General features: G+C 41.5%; 2 protein-coding genes across 2 annotated transcripts in view; both read left to right on the top strand.

The window, feature by feature from the left end:
* Positions 1–5,300: 5,300 nt before the first annotated feature.
* Positions 5,301–23,898, top strand: part of LOC141212798 (uncharacterized) — a 158,302-nt gene continuing 139,704 nt past the window's right edge. Inside the window, exon 1 of the mRNA XM_073665103.1 lies at positions 5,301–5,387. Coding sequence (XP_073521204.1) covers positions 5,303–5,387 — 85 coding nt within the window. The 5' untranslated portion in view covers positions 5,301–5,302. The remainder of the gene's footprint in view (positions 5,388–23,898) is intronic.
* Positions 8,594–11,300, top strand: LOC141212772 (uncharacterized). The gene is made up of 2 exons (XM_073665080.1): positions 8,594–8,609; positions 9,211–11,300. Exons 1-2 carry the CDS (start codon positions 8,594–8,596, stop codon positions 10,812–10,814), a joined length of 1,620 nt encoding a protein of 539 aa, XP_073521181.1. The 3' UTR covers positions 10,815–11,300.

Here is a 23,898-nt window from a genome sequence, read left to right as displayed (position 1 = left end):
AAACCCCCATAGCCTCCCTATATACAGTATGAACCCCTCATAACTTCCCCATGTCCAGCATGAGACCCCCATAGCCTCTCCATGTCCAGTATGAGACCCCCATAGCATCCCCAAGTCCAGCATGAGACCCCCCATAGCCTTCCCATGTCCAGCACGAGATCCCCATAGCCTCCCCATGTCCAACATGAGATCCCCATATCCTCCCCATGTCCAGAATGAAACCCCCATAGCCTCCCTATATACTGTATGAACCCCTCATAACTTCCCCATGTCCAGCATGAGACCCCCATAGCCTCTCCATGTCCAGTATGAGACCCCCATAGCCTTCTCATGTCAAGCACGAGACCCCCATAGCCTTCCCATGTTCAGCATGAGACCCCCAAAGCCTTCCCATGTCCAGCACGAGACCCCATAGCCTCACCTTGTCCAGCATGAGACCCCCATATCCTCCCCATGTCCAGCGCTCTGCTCTTGTCTCCGATGCATTAACTCTCCACAATGCACAGCTGACGCGATGAAATGACATCATCACATCAGCTGTTTCTCATGCTGATCGGTGGAAGAAGGGGCTGGCGGCCCCTCCTCCACCAGTGCATTCACCGCGGATGGAGATTCACCGCGGATGGAGTCGGCGGTTGGGTGGAATAGGGCACGGTGCGGCCCGTGGACCACTGTTATCAGCCCCTATGCTGTCTTGGACCAGAAGGGAACAGCCAGAGGGCCGAATGAGGCCCGGGGCCCACACTTTGCCCAGGTCTGCATTATAATATTAACCTGCAGGTAATTGATAGATAGATAATTGATTGAGAGATAATAGATAAATAGAGATATAGATAATATGGGATAGATAGAAAGATAGATAATAGATAGATAATACATATATGATAAATACATGGATGATAGACAGATGATAAATAGATAGATTTAGATAATAGATATATGATAGGTAATAGATAGATGATAAATAGATAGATGATATATAATAGATAGATGATAGATTATAGATAGATAGATAATACATATACAGTGCCTACAAGTAGTATTCAACCCCCTGCAGATTTAGCTGGTTTGATAAGATGCAAATAAGTTAGAGCCTTCAAACTGCAAACGAGAGTAGGATTTATGAACAGAAGCATAAATCTTACAAACCAAAAAGTTATGTTGCTCAGTTGAATTTTAATAAATTTTAAACATAAAAGTGTGGGTCAATTATTATACAACCCCTATGTTTAATATTTTGTGGAATAACCCTTGTTTGCAATTACAGCTAATAATCGTCTTTTATAAGACCTGATCAGGCCGGCACAGGTCTGTGGAGTTATCTTGGCCCACTCCTCCATGCAGATCTTCTCCAAGTTATCTAGGTTCTTTGGGTGTCTCATGTGGACTTTATTCTTGAGCTCCTTCCACAAGATTCAATTGGGTTAAGGTCAGGAGACTGACTAGGCCACTCCAACACCTTGACTTTTTCCCTCTTGAACCAGGCCTTGGTTTTCTTGGCTGTGTGCTTTGGGTCATTGTCTTGTTGGAAGATGAAATTACGACCCATCTTAAGATCCTTGATGGAGGAGTGGAGGTTCTTGGCCAAAATCTCCAGGTAGGCCGTGCTATCCATCTTCCCATGGATGCGGACCAGATGGCCAGGCCCCTTGGCTGAGAAACAGCCCCACAGCATGATGCTGCCACCACCATGCTTGACTGTAGGGATGGTATTCTTGGGGTCGTATGCAGTGCCACCCAGTCTCCAAACGTCACGTGTGTGGATGGCACCAAAGATCTCGATCTTGGTCTCATCAGACCATAGAACCTTGAACCAGTCTGTCTCAGAGTCCTCCAAGTGATCATGAGCAAACTGTAGACGAGCCTTGACATGACGCTTTGAAAGTAAAGGTACCTTACGGGCTCGTCTGGAACGGAGACCATTGCGGTGGAGTACGTTACTTATGGTATTGACTGAAACCAATGTCCCCACTGCCATGAGATCTTCCCGGAGCTCCTTCCTTGTTGTCCTTTGGTTAGCCTTGACTCTTCGGACAAGCCTGGCCTCGGCACGGGAGGAGACTTTCAAAGGCTGTCCAGGCCGTGGAAGGCTAACAGTAGTTCCATAAGCCTTCCACTTACGGATGATGCTCCCAACAGTGGAGACAGGTAAGCCCAACTCCTTGGAAAGGGTTTTGTACCCCTTGCCAGCCTTGTGACCCTCCACGATCTTGTCTCTGATGGCCTTGGAATGCTCCTTTGTCATTCCCATGTTGACCATGTCTGAGTGCTGTTCACAAGTTTGGGGAGGGTCTTAAATAGTCAGAAAAGGCTGGCAAAAGAGATCTTTAATCCACACATGTGAAGCTCATTATTCTTGGTGCCTGAACTACTTCTTACTACTTTAGGGGGACCAAACAGAATTCTTGTGGTTTGAGGGGTTGAATAATAAATGACACTCTGAATTAACTTTTAACGTTTAAAAAAAAAAAAAAAAAAAAAATTTGCTGCAGTGCATTTCCCACTTCCAGGCTGATCTACAGTACAAATGTCACAATGCCAAGTTAATTCCGCATGTGTCAACCAGCTAAATCTGCAGGGGGTTGAATACTACTTGTAGGCACTGTATATATATATATATATATATATATATATATATATATATATATATATATATGGGGTCCAATAATGAGCATGACATTTTGGAATCCATAAATAAAAAACCTTTATTACAAAATGGTTACAATGGCACAACAAGCACAAGAATGCCCACATTCAGAATGGTAAATCAAGAACTAGTACATCAAATACCAAATATGCATAAAAACAATATCTATACAACGAATGAGAAAAATAGAGGCGAGGACCGCCAACCCATATGTAATATAATGACCTATCATTACAACATCATAGCGAAAGATATGAACAAATATTATGTGTAGATGAAAGGAGGCGCCAATTAAGATGCACACTATCTAGTGCAATGTGCCCACCAGTTATACAAGAAATATATAATATAACAATAACATATAATGTAAAGCATGTGCTGGTGTTAGAGGACATGCACACCAGACGGACACAGAAAATAATGTTGCTATGTTGCTGAATGTAAAAGCACCTAAAGAGGGGCCACCACAAATGTAAAGGGGAGTAGTTGTAAAGGTCTCATAATGGGAGAAAAAGGAAGTAAAGCGGCATAATATACCTGATAGGCAGTCCAGGAACTGAATGTGGAGCGCTCCCCGACGCGCGTTTCGGACGCAAAGTCCTTCGTCAGGGGGTAATGATAGGTCATTATATTACATATGGGTTGGCGGTCCTCGCCTCTATTTTTCTTTTTCATTGTATAGATATTGTTTTTATGCATATTTGGTATTTGATATACTGGTTCTTGATTTACCATTCTGAATGTGAGCATTCTTGTGCTTGTTGTGCCATTGTAACCATTTTTGTAATAAAGGTTTTTTATTTATGGATTCCAAAATGTCATGCTCATTATTGGACCCCACGTTCGGTGATTCTCTCGGTTGCTGTGTGTTTTAACCGAATGGTCTGCCATTCATATTGCATGTCCATATAGCACACAACTTGTGATACTATGGGTATTTTACACTGACCAACTGGTCCTTGCTGAAAAACCCTTATATATATGTGGCTATATCCTTGGTGTCTTTTGCATATATATATATATATATATATATATATATATATATATATGTGTAGATATATGATAGATAGATAGATAGATAATACATATATTATATATATGGATAGATAGATAATACATAGAAAATAGATATATAATATATAGATGATAGATAATAGATAGATAATAGATATATGATAAATACATAGATGATAGATAATAGAGAGATGATAGATAGATGATAGATTATAGATAGATATATGGATAGATAGATGATAGATGATAAATAGATAGATGATAGATAATTGATAGATAGAGAATAGATAGATGATATAGATAGATAATAGATAGATACATAAATAATATGATAGATATTAGATAGATAATAGATAGATAGATAATAGATGGATGATAGATAATAGATAGATAATAGGTAAATGGATAGATAATAGATAGTTAAATAGATGATAGAGATATAGATAATAGATAGATAGATGATATATAGATAATAGATCGACGGTAGATAATAGATAGATAATAGATAGATAATAGATGATAGATAGATGATAGATAATATATACAGTATACAAATAAACCATTAACATATTTTATTGGCTGTATAAAGACTCTTACGTTCTTTATATTGTTAAATTACCTGAATTATTTTATAACTTCCATAATCCCAACTGATAGCACATCGGTATCTCTGTGTGACCTGAAGATGTATGAAGTGCTCTACCACATTATTGCTTTATACCGGCATCACAATGCTATTAATGTTTTTGGGCGATACACACAGATGCCGCTCTGCCGCAGACTGGGACCCACTAGACACCAGACACCTTGAGAAAGGCCTATGATAGGCCGAAACGTTGGAAATATCTGATTTCATTAGGGGTCTATCAAAATTAAGAAAACTTTCTTTGCTTCATTGCATAATAAAAAAATCATTTTCATGATAATTTGTTTGCTGGAATATATATATATTTTTTGACTGTTTCACTATTTTACTCCTGAGCACCACAAGCAGTGAGCGCCCATTATTCACTTACTATTAATTTTATTATTACACAGAATTGTAAATATTTTACACCAACTCATCTTCAATCCACTCAGATTCCCACAATATGAGATACTAATAATTTATCTGTATAATTTTCCTAGAGAAGAATGGATAGAGACAGAAGAAGATGGTGGAGAGGATATTACACCTCACCCTAGAGATCCTCTTCCGGCTTACTGGAGAGGTGAGAGATTCTGATGACGTCACATTACATCATTCTTATCTATGGAAATAACAGATGGACAGAACTGGGGAGGTGAGGACTCTGGAAATGTCTGGAGGGAGATTTATTAATGTGTCTCTCCATAACCAGGATTACACAGTAGTGAAGAAGGCCTCTAGTGGGCGCTGTCAGGACCCTGTGTCTGAGGGATGGGGAAGACCCCTGAGCCCAATCACGGGGCCTCCACCTCACCCCCTGATACATGAGGACATCAATGACCAGAAGATCCTAGAACTCACCTACAAGATGATTGAGCTGCTGACTGGAGAGGTGACACTGCTGGGAATGCTGGGACATTATACAGTAACGCTATGAAGGGATCGGGGGATGACGGTATCATTGTATGTGTCAGGTTCCTATAAGGTGTCAGGATGTCGCTGTCTATTTCTGCATGGAGGAGTGGGAGTATTTAGAAGGACACAAAGATCTGTACAAGGACGTCATGATGGAGGTTCCCCAGCCCCTCACATCTCCAGGTAATAGACAGGACTAAATACACACGGCCTATAATTATCTGTATGTAAAGAATGAATTCAGTCCCTGTATGTGTTTCCTCCAGATCTATCCAGTAAGAGGACAACACCAGAGAGATGTCCCCGTCCTCTTCTTCCACAGGACTGTAAACAAGAAGATCCCAATGTTCCTCAGGATCATCAGGTAGATGGAGAGAAGGTGTCATGAGATCTCCCCTATGATGTATAGACGGCTGTGAAGGTCTTGTGTTCAGTCTTGTTTTATCCACCAGTATTATATGTTTTATACTTGTGTAATGAGAACGGTGGAGATGGCAGGATTAGAGCTGATCATAGATGTGACTTCTCCATCTGTCTGTGACTTTTACAATATTTGTTTCAGGGTGAAGATCTGACCCATATTAATACTACAGAGACATATGTAAGGGGTGATGAGCGGTGTAAAGAGGAGATTCCTACATATGACTACCCAGGTGAGTAGTAACCACTAAATGCAGAGAAGTCAAAGATTCTTCTCAGTCACCGGCTGTGGCTGCTTTATCGGTGGTGTAGTCCGGTTGTGTCACAATTGTGTGATCACAATTTTACCTCTAGACCACAACATTTTCCTCCATCCAAAAATGTGCACATTACTTTGTGTAATTGTGAAAGCCCTTTTCTGTAGAATTTACAACCTGGAGGATCCACCTACCCCCTGGGATTAGGAGACGCTGACCCTTACCTGTCCAGATTTGTAAAATACAAAACCAAATGGCAGCGTACTTAGAATGTGCTGACAAGTTAGAAAATCAGTTGAAGAGAAAGCGGAGGGTAATGATGCTGTTCCTTCCTAGATCCCTGATATCTTATTGGATGAATCTACCTTCTCTCCCTTCTGTGCTACTGAATGTTCTCATATGGTCCCTACAAGACCAGGTCCAGCCTTTCTGGCCAAACTTCACTTTTATGATCGACAACATTAATTGTGCAGTGAGGCCAAGTGTGAATTTCTGTACAATAACAGCAGAGTTTCCCTTTATCCTGACTTTTCAATTTCTTTTTAAACCAACTAACTTCAAACAGGATTGTGATAAACTATACAGAAAACATTACACTGTGCCATGATATATCTCTAAGCTGTGCGTGGCTGATGGCTGTAATATACATTTATTCCCGCCTGCAGGAGATGTGTTGGCTCCGGCCCTGGTTTCATGGATTCACTCAACGTCATAAATTACATTATTTTTCAATCCTAAGGAATTCAGATTACTGCACAATCTCTCCTGAAATGGGGGCGCTAATACTTTCTCTACTCTTGTGCTCTGGACTCATAGTAGCTCCAATGGTCCACCATAAATGAGTGTGACTCTGGTTTAGATTTGAAGTTCTCTTACCTGATACATATATTGTTGTTGAGGATCTAACATATCTTTTATTCTGTATTTTTTAACAGGTTCATTTTGTATGATAGCTTTATTGTGGTGGGATCGGCCTGACTCAGTTATGTGACTCTGTAACTCTCTAGTCTTTAAAAGAAGGTCTCCATTACCTCTTCCCAATGCCCGAGGTCTAAATTTAAGACACCTCAGCTCTGCACTATTATACAAAGTTCTCTTTCAATGTCTACTATTTCTTCTTGAAACTCATCTCACAGAAAATATTGGCCCTTATCATTGTTTAGACCTCAGAGAGGTTTCACCACTAGTTACTCACTACTTACTGATGGAGACTGTTGAGTTTGATAATTTCAGTAGATGTGTTATTGTCTATAGTCACAGTTTTTGACTACAGTAGTTAGTGCCCAAAATACTCTGATTTAACCCCTTCCTGCAGCCAGTTTTGTGTTCCTATCAGGCACCATTTTCTTAATCTGATGTGTGTCACTTTATATGGTGATAACTTTGGAATTCTTCACAAAGGATAATAGGAAACAAATGGACCTTACAAATTATTTTCCAACTTCTCTTGAATCCAACAATACCCTATACACGGTTGTACCCTACTATCTGGGCACATGGCAGGTTAAGAAGGGAAGGAGCGACATTTAGCTATTTGAATGCAGATCTTGCTAGAATAGTTTGCAGACACAATGTGTTGGGGACACTGTTCATGGTCACCTGGCAGCTCAAAAGATGGCTACCACAAACAGGCTTGGCACTATCTACTCCATTTTCCAGATACCAGGGTTTGCCTTGCTCATCACCCTTTAATCCCAAGAAGAATAGTCAGGTAACCGGGTCAAAACAAGGGGGACAGAGAAAATACAAGATCAGAAGACACAAGAGTAGTCAGTAAACGGGCCGAGGTCACAACAAGAAACAAATCCACAAGCCGGGAGCTGAGCACAGAGGACTGAACCAGAGGAGAACAAGGCTGTAACTGGCAGCTTCCGGCAATATGCTTCCAGCTTTAGCAGGGTGTGGTGCTTTCCAATTGGAATAAGCAGATTACTCCAGCTGGACAGCACACACACCCATACTGCCAGACTGGATGGTACTACAGGTCCCAGGCTACCTAATCTTAGTGGCTGGACACAGCCTGTGCCGTCCAGAGCTTCTGGTTCCGACATCTCCTCCATCACCAGTGCCACCTGCAGAATGATAAAGGTGGCGCCTGGTGACAGATGGAGACGTTGGGGCAGCAGATCCCAAAGGAGATGGGACACACTATTTACAGAAACCTTAAAGAAGTTGTCCAGTACTTTTTATAATTGCCCCAATGTCCCCCAATGTATTTACCCTGTGCCCATAAGTCTTTTTGTAATTACCTTCTGCTGTCCTTCTTGCCTGTAAGTGACGCTATCACTGGCCGCCTACAGACATCACGTGAGGCGTGACATCAGTGACATGGTCCCCGCGGTGAATGCTAGGCTGTGGGCGGGGTTACCCCATGCCTCACACCCGGCATCCACCACGCACTTTCCCTCTCCTCATTCATTGTGAAAGCGCGCGGTGGATTCTGGGTGTGACGCGCGGGGTAACTCTGCCCACAGCCCAGCATCCACCGTGGGGACCACGTCACTGATGCCACGCCTCACTTAACGTGATATCAGTGGAAGAAAGAGCCGGCTGCAGCCGGGGGTCATGTAATGCTTGTAGGCGGCCAGCGATATTGCCGCTCACAGGCAAGAAGGACAGCAGAAGGTAATTACAAAAAGATTTATGGGCACAGGTTAAATACATTGGCGAAATTGAAAAAAAAGTACTGGACTACTTCTTTAATATAACAAAATGGCAGAAAACCAGAGTAGTAGAAATCACCATAAAGTGACTCCATTTTGCAAATTATAACCCGCAGTGAATTAATCTATAGGAGTAGTGAGTATTTTGACTCCACAGGCACTTTCCGGAAATTAGCACACAATGAATGGTGGAGAGTGAAAATTGCCCATTGGCCATTTTATTGCCCAACACATAGTGCCCAGATTGTGCTCCAGGAGACACACACGGTAAATTAATGTCGGTTCTTCTCACTATAGTAATGCCAAATACATGGAGGCTAAATGTGGTTTGGGCGCACTGCAAGGCTCAGAAGTGAGGGGGAGATCTGACTTTGGGAAAGCGGATTTTGCTGCATTGGTTTATGGATGAGAAGAAGTTTTTATTGGTATCATTTTCGCCTACATAACATTGTTTGATGGCTTCTTATTCCATATTTTGGAGGCAGAATGAGCAAACAGTTGAACACCACGCTCCACTGGTTCATCCTATGAGGTTTTCTATTAGACTGTGAATTGTCATTCTGTCAATAACTTGTCATTTCTACAGATGTTTTAAGTAGAAATGTTCAAAAATATAAATTTCAAGGATATTTTATTCAAAATTAATAATTGTTTTTTTCTTGGCAGATGACTGTACCAGGAGATCAGAGGGACAGCCGACATCTTCAATTTTTAAATTGGATGATCTTGAGATCCCACAGGATACAGTTGAAGTGACTGCCATTACTCCAGATATACCATCTTCCCTTCACAGCAAAGATCTGTCATCTGATCCTATGAAACAGCTCCTGTCTTCTGATTCATTACCGACTACTAAGGAAAATCAAAATAAAAAAATAAGCATTACAAAACAAACTGCTCATAAAGGAAAGAAGTCATTTTCACGTTCAGAAAATGGAAATAGTTGTACCCTCGAAAAGTCTATTCTTAAACATCAAAAAATACACACAGCGGACAATAGATTTTTTTGTTCAAAATGTGGGAAATGTTTTAACCACAAATCAGATTTTGTCAAGCACCAGAGACTTCACATAGGGGAGAAGCCTTTTTCATGTTCAGAATGTGGGAAATGTTTTAACCGGAAAGCGCATCTTTATAACCACCAGAGAACCCACACAGGGGAGAAGCCCTTTTCCTGTTCAGAATGTGAGAAATGTTTTAACCATAAATCAGCTTTGGTTAATCACAAGAGAATTCACACAGGGGAGAAGCCTTTTACCTGTTCAGAATGTGAAAAATTTTTCAACCACAAAGCACATCTTAATATCCACCAGAGAACCCACACAGGAGAGAAGCCTTTTTCATGTTCAGAATGCGGGAAATGTTTTGTACAGCATTCAAGTCTTATCAAACATGAGAGAACTCACACAGGGGAGAAGCATTTTTCATGTTCAGAATGTGGGAAATGTTTTTGCGATAAATCTGCTTTGGTTACGCACCAGATAATTCACACAGGGGAGAAGCCTTTTTCATGTTCCGAATGTGGGAAATGTTTTAACACTAAATCTGCTTTGGTTAAGCACCAGAGAATTCACACAGGGGAGAAGCCTTTTTCATGTTCAGAATGTGGCAAATGTTTTAACCGTAAATCATTTTTGGTTAACCACCAGAGAATTCACACAGGGGAGAAGCCTTTTTCATGTTCAGAATGTGCGAAATGTTTTCGTGACAAATCAGCTTTGGTTAAGCACCACAGAACTCACACAGGGGAGAAGCCTTTTTCATGTTCAGAATGTGGGAAATGTTTTAATGATAAATCAGCTTTGGTTACGCATCAGAGAACTCACACAGGGGAGAAACCTTTTTCATGTTCAGAATGTGGAAAATGTTTTCGTGATAAATCAGCTTTGGTTAAGCACCAGAGAACTCACACAGGGGAGAAGCCTTTTTCATGTTCAGCATGTGGGAAATGTTTTAATGATAAATCAACTTTGGTTACGCATCAGAGAACTCACACAGGGGAGAAGCCTTTTTCATGTTCAGAATGTGGGAAATGTTTTAATGATAAATCAGCTTTGATTACGCATCAGAGAACTCACACAGGGGAGAAGCCTTTTTCATGTTCAGAATGTGGGAAATGTTTTAATGATAAATCAGCTTTGGTTAAGCACCAGAGAACTCACACAGGGGAGAAGCCTTTTTCATGTTCAGAATGTGGGAAATGTTTTAACCATAAATCAGCTTTGGTTAAGCACCAGAGAACCCACATAGTGGAGAAGCCTTTTTCCTAATCTTTTTTTTTAATCCAATATATTTTTGAGATTTTTTTTCATAATCTTTTTTTTTTACAAAACAAGAAACCAGTACATATAATAATAAGATAACATACCATAGGGATGACATACATGCATCTCTCCTATATATGCTTTCAGCTTGCCCATTACCATCTGATAACTTGCAGTTACTATATCTTACACTTAACATTCCACATTCTTGAAATCTTTTATATAACTATAATATTGTAATAAACATTATAATCCTATACACATATAGGTGTGCTATATTACCCATACCACATTTAAGGAATTCCAATACACATTACAATGAAACATTAGACCTCGCCAATACCCCCCTCCCCCATAAGTCATGGTCTCTCCAACAATAACCCCCTTGATGTCATTCCAGGTGTATCCGACCATAAACATTAAATCTTGTTTTTTATATACCCCTTTTTCTAATCTGATAATATGATTTATCCTATTTTTTAGTTCACTAATTTCTGGAGGTGAGGGGTTAATCCATTTGGATGCAATATGTTTCCTAGCTTGAAATAAAATACGTGAAATCCCTATTGAAATTGGGTCAAATTCCATATCATCCTTTAATACAGGGGTCCTCAAACTACGGCCCGCGGGCCACATGCGGCCCGCCGAGGAGGTTTATCCGGCCTGCCGGGTGTTTTTGCCGCCGCTGCCTGTCCTGCTTAGCAGACGACAGTTCAATGCCGGCGGGCCCTGTAATCGTGGGCGGAACGACGATGCCGCGAGTAAAGGCGATGCGCTGCCACTCCGGAAGACTTGCTGCCCTCCGTAAACAGCACAGACGACGTGATGACGTCACGCGCCTGTGCCAGAAGTAGACAGAATCGAGCAGGCGCCTATTCAGAGCAGTGGGATACATGGGTGAGTACTGGTATTTTTTTTTATTTTTAACACTGGATCCGGTCTGACATGCTTATTGGGGACATTTACCTGCCTATTGGGGACATGTACCTGCCTATTAGGGACCTATGCTGCCTATTGGGGACCTATGCTGCCTATTGGGGATATTTACCTGCCTATTGGGGACCTATGCTGCCTGTTGGATATATTTACCTGCCTATTGGGGACCTATGCTGCCAATTTGGGATATTTACCTGCCTATTGGGGACCTATCCTGCCTATTGAGAACATTTACCTGCCTATTAGGGACCTATGTTGCCTATTGGGGACATTTACCTGCCTATTGGGGACACTTACCTGCCTATTGGTGACACTTACCTGCCTATTGGGGACCTATGCTGCCTATTAGGGACATTTACCTGCCAATTGGGGACCTATCCTGCCTATTGGGGATATTTACCTGCCTATTGGGGACCTATGCTGCCTATGGGGACACTTACCTGCCTATTGGGGACATTTACCTGCCTATTGCGGCCCTATGCTGCCTATTGGGGACATTTACCTGCCTATTGGGGACATTTACCTGCCTATTGGAGACACTTACCTGCCTATTGGGAACATTTACCTGCCTATTGGGGACATATAACCTGCCTATTGGGGACATATAACCTGCCTATTGGGGACATATAACCTGCCTATTGGGGACATTTACCTGCCTATTAGGAACCTATGCTGTCTATTGGGGACATTTACCTGCCTATTGGGGACATTTACCTGCCTATTGGGGAAATTTACCTGCCTGTTGGGGACCTATGCTGCCTATTTGGGATATTTACCTGCCTATTGGGGACCTATGTTGCCTATTGGGGACATTTACCTGCCCATTGGGGACCTATGCTGCCTATTGGGGACATTTAGCTGCCTATTGAGGACCTATGCTGCCTATTGGGGATATTTACCTGCCTATTGGGGACCTATGCTGCCTATTGGGGATATTTACCTGCCTATTGGGGACCTATGCTGCCTATTGGGGACATTCACCTGCCTATTGGGGACCTATGCTGCCTATGGGAACATTTACCTGCCTATTGGGGACATTTACCTGCCTATTGGGGACCTATGCTGCCTACCTGCCTATTAGGAACCTATGCTGCCTATTGGGGAGATTTACCTGCCTATTGGGGAGATTTACTTGACTATTGGGGACATTTACCTGCCTATTGGGAACATTTACCTGCCCATTGGGGACATTTACTTGCCTATTGGGGACCTATGCTGCCTATTGGGAACATTTACTTGCCTATTAGGAACCTATGCTGCCTATTGGGGACATTTACCTGCCTATTGGGGACCTATGCTGCCTATTGGGGACATTTACCTGCCTATTAGGAACCTATGCTGCCTATTGGGGACATTTACTTGCCTATTGGGGACATTTACCTGCCTATTGGGGACCTTTACCTGCCTATTAGGAACCTATGTTGCCTATTGGGGACATTTACTTGCCTATTGGGGACTCTCACACCACACCAGTCTGAGCCTGAGGTAAAAGCGGAGTTCCACCAATATGGGCACTGGTGAGGCTGAAATTATATAGACTGGCAAGGCTTCATTGATGGGCAGTGCAGTCTGTATGTCTCTATGTGGGCAATTTTATTTTTGGTATTATTGTCTACCTGCAATTGGGGACATTTACCTGTCTATGGGGGACCTATGCTGCCTATTGGGAACATTTACCTGCCTATTGGGGACCTATGCTGCCTATTGGGGACATTTACTTGCCTATTGGGGACATTTACCTGCCTATTGGGGACACTTACCTGCCTATTGGGGACATATAACCTGCCTACTGGGGACCTATGCTGCCTATTGGGGACCTACAGTGGTGGCCAAAAGTATTGGCACCCCTGCAATTCTGTCTGATAATACTCAGTTTCTTCCTGAAAATGATTGCAATCACAAATTCTTTGGTATTATTATCTTCATTTAATTTGTCTTCAATGAAAAAAACACAAAAAGAATTGTCCTAAAGCCAAATTGGATACAATTCCACACCAAACCTAAAGAAGGGGGTGGACAAAAGTATTGGTACCCTTTGAAAAATCATGTGATGCTTCTCTAATTCGTGTAATTAACAGCACCTGTAACTTACCTGTGGCACCTGACAGGTGTTGGCAATAACTAAATCACACTTGCAGCCAGTTAACAAGGATTAAAGTTGACTCAACCTCTGTCCTGTGTCCTTGTGTGTACCACATTGAGCATGGAGAAAAGAAAGAAGACCGAAGAACTGTCTGAGGACTTGAGAAACCAAATTGTGAGGAAGCATGAGCAATCTCAAGGCTACAAGTCCATCTCCAAAGACCTGAATGTTCCTGTGTCTTCCGTGCGCAGTGTCATCAAGAAGTTTAAAGCCCATGGCACTGTGGTTAACCTCCCTAGATGTGGACGGAAAATAAAAATTGACGAGAGATTTCAACGCAAGATTGTGCGGATGGTGGATAAAGAACCTCGACTAACATCCAAACAAGTTCAAGCTGCCCTGCAGTCTGAGGGCACAACAGTGTCAACCCGTACTATCCATCGGCGTCTGAATGAAAAGGGACTGTATGGTAGGATACCCAGGAAAACCCCACTTCTTACCCCGAGACATAAAAAAGCCAGGCTGGAGTTTGCCAAAACTTACCTGAGAAAGCCTAAAACGTTTTGGAAGAATGTTCTCTGGTCAGATGAGGCAAAAGTAGAGCTTTTTGGGAAAAAGCATCAACATAGAGTGTACAGGAAAAAAAAGAGGCATTCAAAGAAAAGAACACGGTCCCTACAGTCAAACATGGCGGAGGTTCCCTGATGTTTTGGGGTTGCTTTGCTGCCTCTGGCACTGGACTGCTTGACCGTGTGCATGGCATTATGAAGTCTGAAGACTACCAACAAATTTTGCAGCATAATGTAGGGCCCAGTGTGAGAAAGATGGGTCTCCCTCAGAGATCAAGGGTCTTCCAGCATGACAATGACCCAAAACACACTTCCAAAAGCACTATAAAATGGTTTGAGAGAAAGCACTGGAGACTTCTAAGGTGGCCAGCAATGAGTCCAGACCTGAATCCCATAGAACACCTGTGGAGAGATCTCAAAATGGCAGTTTGGAGAAGGCACCCTTCAAATATCAGGGACCTGGAGCAGTTTGCCAAAGAAGAATGGTCTACAATTCCAGCAGAGCATTGTAAGAAATTCATTGATGGTTACCGAAAGGGGTTGTTCGCAGTTATTTTGGCTAAAGGTTGTGCAACCAAGTATTAGGCTGAGGGTGCCAATACTTTTGTCCGGCCCTTTTTTGGAGTTTTGTGTGAAATGATCAATGATTTGATTTTTGCTTCCTTCTCTTTTGTGTTTTTTCCTTGCAAGCAAATTAAATGAAGAGAATAATACCAAAGAATTTGTGATTGCAATCATTTTCAGGAACAAACTGAGTATTATCTGACAGAATTGCAGGGGTGCCAATACTTTTGGCCACCAATGTATGCTGCCTATTGGGGACGTTTACCTGCCTATTGGGGACATTTACCTGCCTATTGGGGACCTATGCTGCCTATTAGAGTGACCTTTACTTGCCTATTAGGAACCTATGCTGCCTATTGGGGATATTTACCTGCCTATTGGGGACGTTTACCTGCCTATTGGGGACATTTACCTGCCTATTGGGGACCTATGCTGCCTATTAGAGTGACCTTTACTTGCCTATTAGGAACCTATGCTGCCTATTGGGGATATTTACCTGCCTATTGGGGACTCTCGCACCACACCAGTCTGAGCCTGAGGTAAAAGCGGAGTTCCACCAATATGGGCACTGGTGAGGCTGAAATTATATAGACTGGCAAGGCTTCATTGATGGGCACTGATCAGACTGCATTATTGGGCAGTGCAGTCTGTATGTCTCTATGTGGGCAATTTTATTGCTGGTATAATGTTTTTGTAGCGCTGTATATATAATTGGTATTTTACTAAAAGCAATTTGGAATCCCTAGGAAATAATGATATCAAGAAAAAGAAAAATTGATGCGGAGTGTAGGATATTCAGAGAACAGTGGACTTATGATTACTTTTTCATGCAGTACAAGGAAAGAGCTGAGTGTTTGATATGTCAGAATATAGTGTCTGTGTTCTAAGGATACAATTTGCTTCGACACTATCAAACTCAATATAAAGATAAATATGATTGTTTGGTCGGAGAAAGGATAAAATATTAAAACTGAAAAATACATTGACAACTCGGCAAAATACTTCTGTGAAGCAGAAGCAGCTAAATATTTCATCACTGCGAGTAAGTTTTCAAGTTGCCAAGCTAATAGCGGGCACTGGCCGACCATTCCTGGGGGGAGAATTTGTTACAGAATGCCTTCTTTCTGTTGCCAAAGAGATGTGTCCAGAGAAGGCTGAATTATTTAGTACAGTGAGTCTTTCAGGACCTACCATTACACGAAGGATTGAAGAAATGGGAGACAATTTGCTTCAGCATTTGCAAAACTCTGCAAAAACACTTTCCTATTTTTCCTTGGCACTCAACGAAAGTAATGATATTCGTGATTCTGCACAACTTCTAATTTTTATTCGTGGGACGAATGACTGTTTCGAAGTCACAGAAGAGCTTGCTGCACTGCAAGGCATGAAAGGAAGAACTACAGGAGAGGATATCTATGAAAAGGTTTGCCAAACTGTGAATGGTTTGGAGCTGGACTGGGCTAAACAAGCCAGTGTGACTACTGATGGTGCTCCTAGCATGGTGGGGTCTAAGGAAGGAGTAATTGCTCGCATTAACCAAGAGATGGACAAACATGACCATTCTCATCCAATACTGCCTCATCCACCAACAGGCGCTGTGTAGTAAATCACTGGAGTGGGACTCTGTTAGGAAAATTGTGGTATCTTGTGTTAATTTCATTAGAGCTAATGCATTAAACCACTGACAATTTCAGGAATTTCTGTCTGGGCTAAATGTTGCCTATGAAGATGTTCTGCACCACACAGAAGTGCGTTGGCTGAGTCGAGGGAGAGTTTTGAGACATTTCTATGACTTACTTCCACAGATTACAGCTTCTCTGCTTTCAAAAACAAAGAAGTACCGGAGCTCAATGATGCGGAATGGAAATGGCACCTTGCCTTTCTGACCGATGTAACAGAGTTACTTAACAGTTTCAATGTACAACTTCAAGGAAAGGGGCAGCTCCTCTGTGATATGCAATCACATGTGAAAGCATTTGAAGTAAAATTAGGCCTCCTCATCAAAGAAGTGAAGGAGGAAAATCTCTGCCATCTCCCCACAACTCAAAATCTGTTAGTGGAAAAACCATTGGTTGCATTCCCAAACAAAACATGTGTGGATTCACTGGAAAAGTTCCAAAAGGAGTTCCAATGTACAGTCATGGCCAAAAGTTTTGAGAATGACACCAAAATTATATTTTCACATGATCTGCTGGCCTCTGGTTTTTGTCTGTGTTTGTCTGATGTTTATATCACATACAGAAATATAATTGCAATCATATTATGAGTACCAATAGGTTATATTGACAGTTAGAATGAGTTAATGCAGCAAGTCAATATTTGCAGTGTTGCCCTTTCTTCTTCAAGACCTCTGTAATTCTCCCTGGCATGCTATCAATCAACTTTTGGACCAAATCCTGACTGATAGCAGTCCATTCTTGCATAATCAATGCTTGCATTTTGCCAGAATTTGTTGGTTTTTGTTTGTCCACCCGTCTCTTGATGATTGACCACAAGTTCGCAATGGGATTAAGATCTGGGGAGTTTCCAGGCCATGGACCCAAAATCTCTATGTTTTGTTCCATGAGCCATTTAGTTATCACCTTTGCTTTATGGCAAGGTGCTCCATCATGCTGGAAAAGGCATTGTTGGGCGCCAAACTGCTCTTGGACGGTTGGGAGAAGTTGCTCTTGGAGGACATTCTGGTACCATTCTTTATTCATGGCTGTGTTTTTAGGCAAGACTGTGAGTGAGCCCATTCCCTTGGCTGAGAAGCAACCCCACACATGAATGGTTTCAGGATGCTTTACAGTTGGCATGAGACAAGACTGGTGGTAGCGCTCACCTCTTCTTCTCCGAATAAGCTGTTTTCCAGATGTCCCAAACAATCGAAAAGGGGATTCATCAGAGAAAATGACTTTGCCCCAGTCCTCAGCAGTCCACTCCCTGTACCTTTTGCAGAATATCAGTCGGTCCCTGATGTTTTTTCTGGAGAGAAGTGGCTTCTTTGCTGCCCTCCTTGAAACCAGCCCTTGCTCAAAGAGTCTCCGCCTCACAGTGCGTGCAGAAGCACTCACACCAGCCTGCTGCCATTCCTGAGCAAGCTCGGCACTGCTGGTAGTCCAATCCCGCAGCTGAAACAGTTTAAAGATACGGTCTTGGCGCTTGCTGGTCTTTCTTGGGCGCCCTGGAGCCTTTTTGACAACAATGGAAGCTCTCTCCTTGAAGTTCTTGATGATGCGATAGATTGTTGACTGAGGTGCAATCTTTGTAGCTGCGATACTCTTCCCTGTTAGGCCATTTTTGTGCAGTGCAATGATGGCTGCACGTGTTTCTTTAGAGATAACCATGGTTAACTGAAGAGAAACAATGATACCAAGAACCAGCCTCCTTTTAAAGTGTCCAGTGATGTCATTCTTACTTAATCATGACTGATTGATCGCCAGCCCTGTCCTCATCAACACCCACACCTGTGTTAATGGATCAATCACTAAAACGATGTTAGCTGCTCCTTTTAAGGCAGGACTGCAATGATGTCGAAATGTGTTTTGGGGGTTAAAATTCATTTTCTGGGCAAATATTGAATTTGCAAGTACAGTAATTGCTGTTAAGCTGATCACTCTTTGACATTCAGGAGTATATGCAAATTGCCATTACAAAAAATGAAGCAGTAAACTTTGGAAAAATTACTATTTGTCTCATTCTCAATACTTTTGGCCATGACTGTAGATTTAAAGATTCATCTCCATGAACAGGACATGCAGCTTTTCCGTAACCCATTTTTTTATTGACATTGAAAATGTGGATACAATTTACCAAATGGAACTGGCTGAAATGCATAATTGTGACTCTGAAAGATGCATTCAAGTCAAGCAGCCTTCCTAATTTCTATGCATCTCTCCCCTCTGAGACATATCCTAATCTCAGGAACCTTGCACTCAAAATGGCAACCATCTTTGGCAGCACTTATGTCTGTGAACAGACTTTTTCCAGAATGAAACATGTGAAATCTCCAACCAGATCCAGACTAACTGATGCACACTTGCATCACTTGTTACGACTAGCAGTGACAAATATGGAACCGGACATTGACCATCTCATTAGCCAAAAGCTGGCCCATAGTTCCCATTGACATACCGGTAAGTTTGTTGATTTAACTTTACTTGTTCTTCATTTTAAATATTGTATTTATTCCCGTTTTGTTTTTTTTACTTTAAAATAAGATATGTGCAGTGTGCATAGGAATTTGTTCATAGTTTTTTTTTAAACTATATTCCGGCCCTCCAATGGTCCAAGGGACAGTGAACTGGCCCCCTGTTTAAAAAGTTTGAGAACCCCTGCTCTAATATACCTAATAGGCATTTTTTGGGGTCTGGTTGAATATCTATTTTATATACCCTCTTTATAATAGACAGAACTCCTTTCCAGTATTTTCCTAACTCCCAGCATTCCCATAGCGGATGTAATAGGCCCGCAGCATCCATGTTACATCCTGGACATTCAGCAGCAGTCCGGTATCCTATGTTGCATAGGAATCTAGGCGTCTTATATTTCCTATGTATTAATATGATCTGGGAAAATCTCTGTGTCTCATGTAAAGATAATTGGGGTACCAGTTCTAATACCGCTCTCCATTGATCCTCAGAAATTGGACCTATATCTCCATCCATTTTTGTCTAGCTGGAGAAGGAAATATTGTTAAATAAGAATTAAAAGGACTCAGTAAATATCAGAAATACGACCCTTAGTATTTCCCTTCTCTAATACCAACTTAACAAAAGTATTATTTTCTACCCAAAAGGGCGTCCATCTTGATTTGCATTTAAGAGTGTTCCATAAGGACCAATGAATATCCTACTTATTCATTGTGTTATTTCTCATGGCAGCCGCTAGTTCAAAAGTATTATTTGTGGTTACTCTGTCAATTACCTCTGATATCAAAGGCACATTAGTTTGAAACCAGAAGTTTACATACACTATATAAAAAGACACATCAGCATGTTTTTCTCAATATCTGAGATGAAATCAGAATAAACCTTTCCCGTGTTAGGTCAATTAGGATTACCATAATTTTTAATATTTTCCAAATGCCAGAATAATGAGAGAGAGAATGTTTTAAGGCATTTTTATTACTTACTCCAAAGTCAAAAGTTTACATATATTTCATTAGTATTTGGTACCATTGCCCTTAAACTGAATGACTTGGGTCAAACGTTTGGGATATCCTTCCACAAGCTTTTCAGAATAGTTGTTCGGAATTTGCGCCGATTCCTCCTGACAAAACTGGTGTAACTGATCCAGGATTGTAGGTCGCCTTGCTCGCATCTGCCTTTTCAATAGGACTGAGATCAGGGCTTTGTGTCGGCCACTCCAAAACATTGACTTTGGTATCCTTAAGCCACTTTCTTACCATTTTGGCAGTATGCTTCAGGTCATTGTCTATTTGGAAGACCCATTTCCGCCCAAGCTTTAACTTCCTGGCTAATGTCTTGAGATGTTGCTTCAGTATTGCCACATAATCTTCTTTTCTCATGATGCCATCTATTTTGTGAAGTGCATCAGTCCCTCCTGCAGCAAAACAACTCAACAACAAGATGCTGTCACCCCCGTGTTTCACAGTTGGGATGGTGTTCTTAGGCTTCCAAGCTTCTCCCTTTTTCCTCAAAAGGTAACGATGGTCAGTATGCCCAAAAAGTTCAATTTTAGTTTCATCAGACCACAGAATATGTCTCCAAAAATTAAGCTCTTTGTTCCTGTGTGCATGTGCAAACATTAATCTGGCTTTTTTATGTTTTTTTTTTGAGTAATGGTTTCTTCCTTTTCTTGAGTAATGGCAGAGTAGCCTTTCGGCCCATGTTGATACAGTACTCGTTTCACTGTGGATATTTACACAATCTTATCAGCTTCCGCCATCATCTTCACAAGGTCTCTTGCTTTTGTCCTTGGGTTGATATGCACATGTCGGACCAATGCACGTTCATCTCTGGTACACAGAACCCATCTCCTTCCTGAGTGGTATGAAGGCTTGACATTCCATTTTTGTTTGTACTTGCGTATAATTGTTTGTACAGATGAACGAGGCAGCTTCAGGTATCATGAAATTGTACCCACAATTTGTAATCCACAATTCTCTTCCTGATATCTTGGCTGATTTCTTTAGACTTTTCCATGAGCAGCGTGTTTCAGGTGTGCATTAAAATACATCCACAGGTGTGTTTCTAATTAACACAGATGCTGCCAAAAAGCTCAGAAAAAAAATCAGAAGCTTCAAAACGCATGACATCATCATATGGGCAGTCCAAAATTATTTAAAGGTATAGTAATCGTAGTGTATGGAAACTTTTGCAGTAAGCAATAAAAATGCCTTAAAACATTCTCTCTCTCATTGTTCTGGCATTTGGCAAATTTAAACTAATTGACCTAAAACGGGAAATGTTTATTCTGATTTCATCTCAGATATTGAGAAAAACATGCAGATGTGTCTTTTTATATAGTGTATGTAAACTTCTGGTTTCAACTGTGTCTGTGTGTGTGTGTGTGTATATATATATATATATATATATATATATATATATATATATATATATATATATATATACAGTACAGACCAAAAGTTTGGACACACTTTCTCATTTAAAGATTTTTCTTTATTTTCATGACTATGAAAATTGTACATTCACACTGAAGGCATCAAACTATGAATTAACACATGTGGAATTATATACTTAACAAAAAAGTGTGAAACAACTGAAAATATGTCTTTTATTCTAGGTTCTTCAAAGTAGCCACCTTTTGCTTTGAAAACTGCTTTGAATACTCTTGGCATTCTCTTGATGAGCTTGAAGAGGTAGTCACCGGAAATGGTTTTCACTTCACAGGTGTGCCTTGTCACGTTTAATAAGTGGGATTTCTTGCCTTATAAATGGGGTTGGGACCATCAGTTGTGTTCTGCAGAAGTCAGGTGGATACACAGCTGATAGTCCTACTGAATAGACTCTTAGCTGCTTTTTTCTTGCTATAATACAAATTCTAAGTAAAGAAAAATGAGTGGCCATCATTACTTTAAGAAATGAAGGTCAGTCAGTCCGAAAAATTGAGCAAACTTTGAAAGTGTCCCCAAGTGCAGTTGCAAAAACCAGCAAGCGCTACAAAGAAACTGGCTCACATGAGGACCGCTCCAGGAAAGGTAGACCAAGAGTCACCTCTGCTTCTGAGGATAAGTTTATCCGAGTCAACAGCCTCAGAAATCTCAGGTTAACAGCAGCTCAGATTAGAGACCAAGTCAATGCCACACAGAGTTCTAGCAGCAGACACATCTAGTCACCGGAAATGGTCTTCCAACAATCTTGAAGGAGTTCCCAGAGATGCTTAGCACTTGTTGGCCCTTTTGCCTTCACTCTGCGGTCCAGCTCACCCCAAACCATCTCGATTGGGTTCAGGTCTGGTGACTGTGGAGGCCAGGTCATCTGGCGTAGCACCCCATCACTCTCCTTCTTGGTTAAATAGCCCTTACACAGCCTGGAGGTGTGTTTGGGGTCATTGTCCTGTTGAAAAATAAATGATGGTCCAACTAAACACAAACCGGATGGAATAGCATGCCGCTGCAAGATGCTGTGGTAGCCATGCTGGTTCAGTATGCCTTAAATTTTGAATAAATACCCAACAGTGTCACCAGCAAAGCACCCCCACACCATCACACCTCGTCCTCCATGCTTCACGGTGGGGACCAGGCATGTAGAGTCCATCCGTTCACCTTTTCTGCGTCGCACAAAGACACGGTGGTTAGAACCAAAGATCTCAAATTTGGACTCATCAGACCAAAGCACAGATTTCCACTGGTCTAATGTCCATTCCTTGTGTTCTTTAGCCCAAACAAGTCTCTTCTGCTTGTTGCCTGTCCTTAGCAGTGGTTTCCTAGCAGCTATTTTACTATGAAGGCCTGCTGCACAAAGTCTCCTCTTAACAGTTGTTGAAGAGATGTGTCTGCTGCTAGAACTCTGGGTGCCATTGACCTGGTCTCTAATCTGAGCTGCTGTTAACCTGCGATTTCTGAGGCTGATGACTCGGATAAACTTATCCTCAGAAGCAGAGGTGACTCTTTGTTTTCCTTTCCTGGGGCGGTCCTCATGTGAGCCAGTTTCTTTGTAGCGCTTGATGGTTTTTGTAACTGCACTTGGGGACACTTTCAAAGTTTACCCAATTTTTCAGACTGACTGACCTTCATTTCTTAAAGTAATGATGGTCACTCGTTTTTCTTTACTTAGCTGCTTTTTTCTTGCCATAATACAAATTCTAACAGTCTATTCAGGAGGACTATCAGCTGTGTATCCACCAGACTTCTGCACAACACAAGTGATGGTCCCAACCCCATTTATAAGGCGAGAAATCCCACTTATTAAACGTGACAGGGCACACCTGTGAAGTGAAAACCATGTCCGGTGACTACCTCTTGAAGCTCATCAAGAGAATGCAAAGAGTGTGCAAAGCAGTCATCAAAGCAAAAGGTGGCTACTTTTGAAGAACCTAGAATATAAGACATATTTTCAGTTGTTTCACACTTTTTTGTTAAGTATATAATTCCACATGTGTTAATTCATAGTTTTGATGCCTTCAGTGTGAATGTACAATTTGGTCTGTACTGTGTGTGTATATATATATATGTATATATATATATGTGTGTGTGTGTGTGTGTATATACAGTGTATATATATATATATATATATATATATATATATATATATAAGTAAATCGTCATCATTAGGATACCATATTTATAGCCTACAATATCCGGACTAGCAATCAACATACAGGCCAAAGGTTCAATGGCTATCGTGAGAAGGAGGGGAGACAGGGGGCATCCCTGCCGAGTGCCCCTGCCCAACGCGATTGAAGCCGATAAGAGACCATTAGTTCTTATTTTAGCCTGAGGTCCAGAGTACAAAACCTGTATGTATGATAG

This window comes from Phyllobates terribilis, unplaced genomic scaffold (assembly GCF_046119375.1).
Source record: "Phyllobates terribilis strain yellow unplaced genomic scaffold, ASM4611937v1 Scaffold_186__1_contigs__length_3700242, whole genome shotgun sequence".
NCBI classification, from domain to species: Eukaryota; Metazoa; Chordata; class Amphibia; order Anura; family Dendrobatidae; genus Phyllobates; species Phyllobates terribilis.
This window is presented reverse-complemented; position numbering and strand designations above follow the sequence as displayed.